Source organism: Echinococcus granulosus, assembly GCF_000524195.1.
Source record: "Echinococcus granulosus chromosome Unknown EG_S00041, whole genome shotgun sequence".
In the NCBI taxonomy this organism is placed as follows: Eukaryota; Metazoa; Platyhelminthes; class Cestoda; order Cyclophyllidea; family Taeniidae; genus Echinococcus; species Echinococcus granulosus.
This window is the reverse complement of record NW_020170421.1, coordinates 495980-508128: the sequence shown is the minus strand read 5'-3', so window position 1 is coordinate 508128 and position 12149 is coordinate 495980. Positions and strand designations below refer to the sequence as shown.

General features: G+C 39.6%; 1 protein-coding gene across 1 annotated transcript; it reads right to left on the bottom strand. All coding sequences in view use genetic code 11, as the record gives it.

Moving 5' to 3' along the window:
- Window positions 1–3697: 3697 nt before the first annotated feature.
- Window positions 3698–10929, bottom strand: EGR_05532 (Fimbrin; the record flags this gene model as incomplete). The annotated part of the gene is made up of 8 exons (XM_024494781.1): window positions 3698–3873; window positions 5880–6129; window positions 6877–6951; window positions 9502–9649; window positions 9985–10221; window positions 10351–10446; window positions 10480–10643; window positions 10867–10929. 8 exons carry the CDS (start codon window positions 10927–10929, stop codon window positions 3698–3700), a joined length of 1209 nt encoding a protein of 402 aa, XP_024350829.1.
- Window positions 10930–12149: the final 1220 nt, after the last annotated feature.

Below are 12149 nucleotides of genomic sequence, written 5' to 3'. Positions count from 1 at the left end.
CCAAATTGTAATTTGCTTTGCCTTTGACAATTATTTAGACAAAATTTGGTCTGATTATTAGAAAGGTTTCATATTATTTCAGTCTGTACCAACATGGTATGAATAAAGGTTTATTTTCACTTTTTGCCAGTGCCACTTAAACAAACTCCATATGATTTAGTAGTATATCCTTAATTTATGTGCCTAAGTTTATAAGTTGCTGACACGTATGAATGCATTGGTTGCGTATGATTGCTTGAGTACACCAGGATTTTGAGTTCAATTAAGGTGCTACGATTAGAAAAATTAAGTGGGACTTGTGTTATCATACCCACTTCTTTTGACAGGGTCCGTGCTCCACAAAGGGAAGATAATCAAAGGCAACAGTCGTTTTATGAGTTTCTTAGAAGTTCAACATCTGCATAAACAATTACTAGTAACTGGCACTCATCTTTGCGTGGTTTTCGACCCTTTATTCCTCCTTCTTTAGCTATTGTTGCCACCATCACTCATACTGGCGTAATTGTTTTCATTATTACTGTGCCGTCTGGTTGGCTTGTTCACTCGGCCCTTATGAAACCACTGCATTATTAGAACTACAACCAACGCAGTCTCCTACATGGAGTGTTCTTCAGTTCTATTAAATGGCCTGTCCTCATCGTGCGTTTTGGCTGATGAGAATGATTGGGCGCCCTCAACCCTTAGGTCTCACAAGTGACAGCACATTTGGCTTTGGGGAGGCTTATCACATGTCCGACTTCACTTAATGGGACTTTATTAGCTGTTGATTAACTAACTAGAGCTAGGGCTAGACTCTACACGTCGTTCAACCACTAACCAGTTGTTTGGCTGGATCAACGCTCCATGTGGTCGTCTGTCTTGCCCCCATAGGAGCAGAAGTGTGTAAGAATGTTTTATTGCCTCACCTCGGCCTTGCGTTCATCAGATAACGGCTTCTATGTGAGGCGTGCGCGTAGACGAATGAACAACAAACCAACGAGCCTACGAACGTTCGAGGCAACGAATTTGATGCTGATACCGATAAGGCAGGTGAACGAATGCTGTGGGATTTTCGAGAATTGCATGCAATGAGGAAGAAACCAAACTCTCTTGGGGTCAATGCAAATACGGCAAATTCTCGCCTCAGCCGAGTGGCTACGAGTGAATAGGCACTCCCACTCATTTTAAAAGCATAGCTGACTTAAAAGACGTAAAAATGCATTCACGCACGAAATTGTGGCGCAGAAATTGCGTTCGAATCATAAATTGCGCAGCTTTTGGCCATGGAAGCAGCATATCGAAGTGAACTCTTGCATTCAGCTACTTCACTTCTGTGGAGTGTCGTGTCTTATAACTTCTTGGAGGTAAAATTGGAAATATTTTGAATCCAGAAATCCAACAAAGATGTTAATTCTCGCTTTTTAATATGAATGCCAAACTTTTAGACTTCAGTTACATTCAAGGTCATTCTCTCCCGCGAATATTTTAGTGTAGCTTGATTACAAAATGAATAATGAAGGAGACCTCAGTATGAAGGCTTATTTCTTCTGCTTCTCCTTCCCCTTCTTTTCCATTTAATCTATGTCGAATTGTGAGAGCCTCCTTGCAGGGGAAAAATCTGCATAATGAATTGCCTCCTGCTCTACTTTGACAGCATAATTTCACTAATGAAAGAACCCTTTTTTTCTGTGATCAACAAAAAAGAGGAAGAGGGAAAGTTTAATTGCATGTAAAGTGGTTTTATGTGCGTTATTTAAGGGCGAATGCTTTTTTTTCTATGCTAATAAACATTTTAGCTGCATGCACAGTGACAGTCACATTAATATCGTAGACAGTAGACAGTTGCGACAGGGTTGTGTAATGCCTGTAAGTAAGCAATGACTGGATGTTGTTAGATTTATGGGGTTGTACAAAGAGACAGTGGATAATGCATTTACTTGACTACGGAAGAGCATACTTTGCTGATGGAAGTGAGTCACATCTGCGAATCTACTCCCACCTTCGATCGCATCCATGACGGCTGCTTACAATAGGCCAAAGCTTAGGGAATGTAAGCGGTTAGAAGGGTCTAATTATGTTCACCGAAAAATTTCACTATTCCGATAGGGTTAAGTAGAGTATATGACCTGCGTGCATCATGAGATTGGAGAGGCCATAAAACGCTTTGCTTATCGAATCATGAATAATTTATGCAATGCCTGCTTTCGTGTATATCGAAGCAGCATCAGATTCGTGGATTTTATGGGTGCCCCTTCGAGTTATTGAAAACACTAAAAGTTTCCTGTCCCCAGAAAAGGCTGCTTCAGTTCGTTGAATTTGCTGTAGTGTAATACTTTGCTTACTTATTTACCCCTTTCTTCTGGCTCCGTGGCACTTAAGGCTCTGCAATTTTGGGCCCGCTGGGTGGCACGGCCCTTAGGTCATCCCAGTGGCCCCACCGAGCTCTTCTCTTCTCAGCGGTACATACCTTGCCTCAGTATTATGTCTTCTTTCGTCTTTAGGGAAGTTATGGTGCATTACACTTATACAGCGTTCATTCACTCCCATCGGTTCGTGTCGTGCCATTAATCACCCGCGAATGTGTGATCACGATTTGGTGGTTACTGAGTCACTATTTGTGATCCATTTGATTTCCGGGCAGCAGATGGTGCAGATGCCTTCAAAGTCACCGGAGATAGAAACGACCATTACTTAAAAACCGGCAGCTCATCGATGCCTCCCACGGTTCTTTAATGGTTTGTAATACAACAGTGATAAAAACCACTTTGCTCTAAAATTCTTTTCTGGTTGTTTTGTCATACTTCCTCTCTATCCCAAATATCTGGTTAGAACATTGTTGGAGTAGAAAGTGGGATCCTACTTTGTCCTACTTTTGTTCTTTTCTTGTACTTCGCAAGTTTGTTTTCTATTCGCGCTATTCACGCTTCCAGCTTTTGAGTCCCTTTGTACAATTCCAACAGAATTTATCTACCCGCGAAAAGGGAACAGTCCAGGCATTACAGTGGCCTGAGTTGAAAAATTTGCCCTACAGGTCCTATCCTTGGGAAGGACGTGGGCCCTTTCACTGATGCTTGAAGTAACCCACATCTAAGTAGACCGACCGGTCAATATACGTAGAAATGATAGAAGAAGGATCTCCTTTGAGAATACTTAAGTCTGGTGAGGCCCACAATAAATGGGCTAACGAATCCAAATGACTTGTTTGTTGTTATTTTAATCTTGAGTTCTGCTTCACAGCCAATGATGACTCGGGGACATATTTAATGAATTGAAAGTACTCCGTGGTTATTAAGTCATCCACATGGTGTTTGAAGCTATGAACAACCCGGAAAGACGACTGATCAGTCTTAAAATGTCAGCGAAGCAGAAGAGACTGATTAGTACAGCAACGGAAAGTGCTGTTAAATGGATCGTTTTAGCAGCCTGTGTTGCTAGTTCTCCAGCTACCCCTATACTCATGCGCCTGGCAACGTTTTCAGCGATAACTAGAGGTCTTCAGACTATCCCGTTATTTAATAAGAGCGTTCATTTAAATGCCCTAATCCTCCACTCACCAGTTCAGTGGTTCATTAAAAGAACTGTATTGTTTATAAAACTGGGACAATTTCTTTAGACCCGAGAGCCATTAGCTCATATGTGTAAGACACGGAGGGAGGGAGAAGAGAGAAGAAGGAAGCAGACGGATTGGCGAGGCTGTGTGGAGAGGAAGTGTACGGGATCACTCGGCAAGGTACTTGCCAGTGAGTTTGGTGTCCTTCCCCCCTAAGAGATCATAGTTAGCGCGAAACCAGGCGCGGGGCACACGAGTCGCCTGGGGGGCCTGAGGCAGAAGGACCTTAAGCCACGCCAACAGGCACTCCCATCGACTTGGGGGAGGTTGAGGCTCTTCTTCGCCTACGAAACCAGACAAAAGGACACCGTGTTACTCTCTCTCTCACACCTCCTCTTCCTCCGTATCCCTCCTTCTTCAAGCCGTCTAAATAATCTTTTACCAACTGCTATTCTGAAGGATTTCATGCTCTATCATACTCGGAAACACCGGACTGTGTTTAAGTAAATTGAGCGTTCGCTTTATCGGACAACAAGTTTAAATTGCATTTGGGTGTCTGGCTTATTAGGGAATAACACTTAAAAATTTTGAACCTTGGTTATAAGTTAGCTATGTGTGCCAGCAGAATGTCACAAATGGCGAATCTACCAGCGTTAAATTTTTCTTACTTGATGAAGTATTCCGCCATGGATGATATTGTGATATGTCTGTATCGCCTATTCCTTTATGGGCGCATAAAAAGGACCAAAGCGACTCAAAAGGCCTGCTCAGTCAGTGGATTTTCAAGCGTAGTGTGGTGGGTTTCGGTGGCTACCTTTGATAAATCCCTGGCTCCTATTTAGCATCACGATATGGCAAATGAGTATCAAAAAAGGCATTTAGCTCTTGGTATGGTTGATCAGAAGGAGTCCAGCCTTTTGAATATGACCTTTCAATGACTAAGAGCTTCGTGCTATGTTTATGAAAGCCTCGAATTTAGTTTTTACTAAGTCCAACCTCAAACCAGATGTTTTTTTTTCTTCTCTTTTAAAAAGTTGATGAGTTCAAATACCAAGAAACTACTATCTTTATACCTTTTTACGACCACAGATTGCTTAAAACATATCGGTTGGATGCCAAAACCGAAAAGGTCAACACGCGTTTAAAACAACCGCTGAAGTTGGACTGCCAACTTTGAATTTTGGTGGTCCACAAAAATGCTTTTAATTACCCACATTGGGAAAGAGGATAATACGTGGACTGATGAAAGGTTCGCGGTAGGGATAATAAACCCTACCTAGTTTGTCATTATGTGGGATAAAAATGGATGTAGGGAGGAGGTAAACCGAAAATTGTAGATAAATCATGCTGATACATTTGTGTCGCGTTATGGCAAAAGTCATGAAGACCGTAATTTGTAAAAAAGAAGTCTAACTCTCATTTTGATTGTATATTCAATCTATGGGTCATTATTGTGTTTTCAAAATCTTACGGAATCCATCGCTTCAACATAGAGGTACTAATTTTTGATACACGTTTTTTCTAACTTTCGTAGCAGCCTTTCCGAATTCACTAACACAATAGATCTTTCCCCAAAGAGAATGTTGACTTCCACAAACTTATGTCTTTCGTGCACTAGCTGGCGAATGTTCTAACTACCTTATATTATCCAAGTGCTCTTACCAGCAATAAGTAAGGAGGAAAATGACGGGAAGCCTATTCCTACTTAAGTTTGATGCTCTCAAGGTAATCATTTTGACAGGAGGGAATAGGATAAGCGGATGATTCCATTTAGAAGATTGCTGGTGTTCATTAAATAAGCACTTTTATTGTGCTCAATATTCTTGTTATCAGAATCTCTAAATAAGGGAGTTGTTTTACCTCAAGTTATACCATCACTTCTCCTCAGAGCAGGATTATCTTACCCTTACTAAAAGGGTGTTGAATGCAACCAATAAGGATATGTGTGACGCTGGTGGGAATCTTGTTGTTACTACTTGGAATTGTTATTTTCAAGGCTAAAATTCATGTTTAACTGCATTTATGCATGACATTAATTATGAAATCCTCTTAATGCATTTTGTTTCGGAATAACCTCAGGACTAATGAGACCGTACTAACTTAAAAGGGGTTTTTGAAGTTTAAACGGTCAGATTGGATCAAATTTAGGAAGTATTGACACATCTTAATTGTATCATAATTTAAGTTAAACTTAATCATGATTCAAAAAATTCTTCCTTTTTGACTAATCTATTCACAGTTGTGGAAACACCTTAGCAGAATGGAACTGCAAACTATGTGAGTAAGGACTCTCCAGAAACCAAAAAAAACATTCTAGAGAATCGGGAAAAGATCTGAAGAAAAAACTCACTCTTTTCCTCCCGAGTCTCCTCGATGACAGGTGCGGGCTGTTGTGGAGTTGGAGGCTCGAGAGCGGGGTTGGTGTTGAAGAGGTTCGCTAGAAAGGCGAGGTTCAGCTTCATAGACCCATTAATAATGTCCTTAGGTTGTACGAACACCCGACAGTTGAGCTTTTCCGCATTTTGCAATACCATCTCCGCGCGTTGCACTAAATCCACTGCATCTAGAATGGCCTGCGTTGGAGAAAGGAGATTAATTACCTAAGTTCGTCAGTAGGTTGTTTTATTTCAACACGCAGATAATTGACTTAGCTGCTACCTACAGTTAACAAGATCCTCACCAAACTTTTAGGTAAAGAATACCCCGTAATTGTTCATGAATTTCTAGATTTATGCTAATCGAAAACACGTAATCAACCAAGCATCATATGGGAGAATAATATAACGAAGAATTAAATATTAAGTGTCCTGTTTTGCAAAGACATGTAGGATTCTGCTGCTACGCTCAAATATTACTATGAAAATTTATAGTCATATGTACACCTTGATGGACTCCATATGCTTTTATTTATAAATGTAGATTTTGTTTTAACATTTGGTGCATTCATTTATGATTACAGATTTTGTCACCTTGAGAGAAATTTGAACTTGAGGTTCCCGGTGGAAGTTACTTTTCCGTCATTTTAAATGCATTTTAATCTGTTTTAATTCTCTTCTAAATTATGGCATGAATCGAGCCTACACGTATTTTAGCAATTTTAATGGTCCGTATTCTTTGCCTCCTTTGTCGAACACGCTAATGTCATATATTTTGTGCAGCATTTTCTACCGCCTTTATCTCCTGACTACTTAGTAATAAATTGACACAATATAACCACTTTCAATTCTACTGACTAGTAGCGCAAGATAAACCATTTGATCAGTGTAAATGGGGACTTTTGGATTTGCTTAGGAGATTTTAGCTTATGACGGAAACGGGTGTTTTGACCGCTTTAAAAATGAGCTCACCTTTGAGGAGTGAAGGAACGGTTTTTTCTCCGGTGGACTAATTTGCTCTAGCAAGTAGGCGTAGACCTCGCAGTCCTGTGCGGATTGAAATGATAAACGATTTGAAGAGCGTGATGAGTAGCTGCCTTAATCGTCATGCGCACATAAAATCTACAACTAACCCATAGGTTGTTCGAGGGTCGGCTAACAGGTGCCCTAAAAACCACCGATTAATTAATTTGCTATACTTTTAGATGGCAGTAAATAAGAATTTTGCCTCTCAATGTAGAACGCGTGTGCGCCAAATGGATTATGCCGCCTCTGATGGCTAAATGATGGAATACTTCAACAAGGACTTGTGTCTTGCGATAAATTTATAAAGATATTGAAGAATTGCCCCGGGTTTTCAGTAGATTTTTATATTCTTGTGACTACACTTCGAGGGTCACCATCAATAAAGTCCCTCATGAGTCTGGAGATCTCATTGTAGCGCTAAAGGCATCCTTCTTGGCAAGATATAATTTATTTTTCTTACCAAATGAACGCACTATTTACTGCTAAAAAAGTAGGTGGTGAAAATTTTGGAAAATTCGTAGAGATATTACCCTTAATTCACTGTTACTGAATAATTTCCTAAGTTTTTAGGCAGACATTTAAAAATGTGGGGTGAGTTTAGACTTCTCTTAGTGATAAGTCAAAATACCGGGTGTAAGTCCGTGGTACTCCGTTGGCAAATTTACATCCTTTTTCAAGCTAGTCCGTCAAACATTTAAAAGTGGCTTTCATTTACATCCATGACTAGAATATGGCTCCACAGCTTGTGAAGTTAAAACCTTATCTCTCTAAGTAATCTTTTGTTGTTTCTACCACCTTCCCACTTAGGCATTTTGAATGCGTATTATAACCTCAGACCAAAATGTAGGAAGTCGCGATGTGAAACCAATGGCACACATGTCTGAACAGCTCAGATGCCGGCACAATTGTTTTACATCGAGAATGGGATCTAGAATTGGATTAAGAGTGCAATTAGACCCATTTTTGGCAAAAATTTGGCAAATGAAGAGTAACTCTTACAGTCGCATAATTGCGTAGGCCTCAACGGACAAACATGCACACATGCATAAACTGATAATCACGATGATCATATACTACATTATGCTAATAGCGTCTGCACGAAGGTTGTGATAACCAACTCCTTGTAGCTAATGCGATGCAAACAATCGCTGGCCTCGCGTAAAGACGCGTCACGCAGAAAGAGGCATGCGACGGTGAAATGATTATTCGGCTGTCACGGTAGCCGAGTGTCATGCAAATGAATGGTCAAGGACCGGTTCGCAGAAAAATATTCTTGTATGATTTACTCATCAGCTATATCCTCTAAATTATTGCATGCAACCCAATAACTCCTGGCATCTGTTTATTTTGATCATTTCGGTACTTTAAATTTTGATTTGATCTTTTGTTCCTAATCTCAATCATTGCAATGTGCATTTGTGAGTTCCAAAGTACTCTTGTTCCTTAACAAACCTGGCTGCATATCTTGAGACATATCTTGCTAAAGTGAATTTGGGAGAGAAAACAGCACGGGTATTTCACACAACACAAGCAGTGCCTTACCTTAGAGCTGAAAGCATGTATACAGTTGTGAATGAGACCATCAGTAAAAAGCCTTAAAAAGCCTTACATGTATCAAAGCTCACGGTTTATCCATAAAGCACCACGAATATATATTCGATAGCCTAGCGCTAGCGATTTATAATATCAGTAGCTGTGCATTTTACCGGCTTCATTGCTACAGATAGAATACAGTCTAAAGAAGATGCAACAGCGGAAACAATTACCCAAAAGCATGACTTATTAAATTGCTTCTAATAGCGAGTGATGCCAAAACAATTGCTCTACACTTAGGTAGGTCGTGAAAGACGCAAAATGCATAGGTGTCACTTAGGTTTTAAAAGATTTAATAAGCACCCCAATTTAACAATCTGAATCTTCATTTTTTTTTACTAACTCCATGTAATCCCAACGCTTTTCTGATTTTTCCTTCACTAACTGCCCGACTTGTGATGAGGAATGGTTTTTGGATTCTACCATTAAGCAAACGAGCGTATTGTAAAGTATGCTCAAATGGTCAACTCACCACCCACGCTACACTACTATGGGAGGCACCTCCTCATCCTCAGACGACCATGCTTTGTACGTATGTATGTGTGTGCGTGTACAATGGACCGTAAACGAGATTGTTCACCATCCCACTAAGACTGAGATTTAACTACTCTTTACGATACAACTCGAAAGTGTGTAAGAAAGCACTTTCGTATAAACTGTCAGGGCCGGTTTATCGAGTAATGAAAGTAAAGTCCAACTTCTACAAGACAACGCAGGGTGTCATAAGCGTGGGAAGATTAAGATCTTTACCGATAAAAGTTTTTAAAGTTTATCACCTTTTCTTAAGCAACAAACAATGGAATGTAAAACTGAAATAGAAACAAAATCAGTTGTGGCTATTTTTTACTATTAGAGACAAAAATTTTTATTGAAGTGGGGTCTGAAGGATTACATCTTGCTGAAAAAGAACTGTCTTAGCAAATGGAACGTAGTGAGCTACGTATTTAAAGCACTGCATTGTAAAAGTCATGTACTCACTTTTACATCAATGGTAAAGTTTTCCATTCTTGCATCGCAATCAGCACGTTTGAGGTGGTAGTTGACCCACCGCATCAAAATTTGTTCGGGAGCAAGCTTTGCGAATTCCGTTATTGTCTCATCTTCATCCAAAAGAGCAACTAATTCGCTGTGCGCCACCACATTTATTTGACGCAGCAAACCAATCTATGCAGCAAAAGTAAATTGTTTGGCTGTTTTTTTGATAGCTTCGATAAAAACCTTCTTTTGCTAGATGTAGTGGGTTATTTTAGTCTTAACAGCAAAATGTAGTAAAGAGGCTTGTTTTAACTATCTGATATATAAAAATGGTTTTAGACTATTGCCTAAAATTGTTTAAACTTAATACATCTAATAGAACTTTTGGCATACCAGTTTTACTTTTTCAAGATTTATGTTTAGTAGGACGTTCATTATATTTCTTTTGGACTTATGGTTTGGTGCTGCCAAAAATGTTTGGATTACAAACTCTTTAGGTTAAATCGACTTGCCTTAATTATTTGCCATAATAGGCCTAGTAATAAATGGCGAGTCCCATCGACTATGTCTGCTGCTCCAATGTTGACAACATTGCACCCAATCGCACGAGCACTGTTTAATGCCAGCGTTATATTTTCCATCACCTGGTAAGTTGTCAGTCGTTTTCCACGATGAAGTGCCCGCAAATCAATCGTCTGAGGTGCAGAACAGTTGATAATTTTGCTAAAGGAAGAGATTTGGTTTTTCATTGGTAGGATGTAAAAGGGTTCTATTAACTTTCTAAGCTTATATTACCTATAGTCACAAAAGTATATGTGAGGGGAATAAATCAAAAATTAGAGCTTTCATTACCACAAAAGAAATCCATCGCTGCACTTTTCATAGAGATCGTCTCCATTTTCCTTAAAAGGGAAGTACTCTTGGCACATTTTATCTTCGTATAGATTTCTAATATAGCGCATAATTTGTTAAATTTCATACCTTTCTAGCCATCCACAGAATGCAACTTGTTCATCTTCACTAACACTGTGAAGAGTATCATCACCCTGTGGTGATATGGAGGACCCATATTGATAAATAGTAGTCCGTACAGCCTGAGGATCAACAGATCCAGAGGCTTCTTGCTTACAAAATTCTTGATACAACTAAAAACTGTTAAGAGTTTCAAACTTTACCCTTTTAAATTCTCTAAAGTTAATGCGTTTTTGTAAAAAATCAACTTGGCAGTTTTCTAAAGCTTGACGAAGATCACCGTGTGATTTGTGGAACCCTAGAGATTTTAAAGCCGCAAGTATTCCAGTCTCATGCAAGAACCCGCTTTGGTCCGGGTCGAACTATCTTATAAATTCAAACTACAGAAAGGCATACCAAATTAAAAACCGTTAGAAGGTCAGAGAACTTAGCGGGCTGTTTATCGTCACGAGATCCCATTATTGGGTATTCGGATGCGGGTAGGATGTCAGAAAAAATTCTTGTGTAATTCAAGGTCATGCGCAACTAATTCGATACATATAAACACGCAAGAGTTTCTCTTAAAAAAACGTATTTACATTTTATAAAAAGGTAACTCTGTGCTTATTAAATTTGTTCAAGGTTGATGTACCAGTTTGAGTGGTGTTGTTCTGCTTGCATGTATCTATGTGCTAAATAAATAATTTGTGGTGCTAATGCATCAGCTCACATAATTTTTACTTGGTTTACCATCAATTTTCCATAATCAAGGAAATAAATTATTTAAAGACCACCAACCAAGGCTTTTGTCAACGCTGCTTGCATCTCCTCCAATAACTATGTGCAAACAAACTCCCTCCAAATTTTAATAAATTGCATGTTTGTAATTTTGCTTGATTTAGAGTGCAGCTGGTGAAACAAATTGTGTGCAAAAAATGCCCCACCAGTGTTTATTTAGTGCTTCCGTGTCAATATTTTTCGTGAGATTTTAGGACACTTTGAATTCAACTTTGTGGTGGGTGATCACACATTTTTGTAGCGTCCCGGGACTCCCTGAAGACGAAAGAAGACACAATACTCGTGCAGAATATATATATTTAGCACGGAGAAGGTGTCTGAGCTATTGGCATGGCCCAAAAGCCAGCCCACCCAGCGAGGTACAAGGGGCTAATTCGAAGTACAAAAGTGGCGCCTCACCAGAACCGAGGGATAAACCACTATCGTATTACATTTTAGTCCTTAAGAAAACCGTAGTTGCTACCCTGATTTGCTCATGTTTACTCGTAATGAATGGCCTTAAGTCCATAATATGGCATCTGAAATCGAGTGGGCGGCGGAGCTACGACTTTCTCTCTGAAAAGTAATTAGTGCATCACAATATATTACCCACTGTACAACCCAGCAGCCACGTTTTACAGTCCTATGCAAATAGTTCTAGCTAAATTATTTCCAAAGCATCTCACCAGCATACCTATTTTTGACACACGTACGGATCGTCTACATGAAGTAGGTTTAATACTAAACCAACAAAGTTAATGTTTTCCTATTAATTAGACCTGAGACAGTTTTGTCAAACAAAACGGAAGTAGCAGAAGACCGCACACAGCGAATCAGGGCATGGTCTATACAAACCACCTAGATAATTTGACAGTCTTCTGAGCTCAGCCGACTACTACAGGTATTTAGCTAAAGTGTAGCGT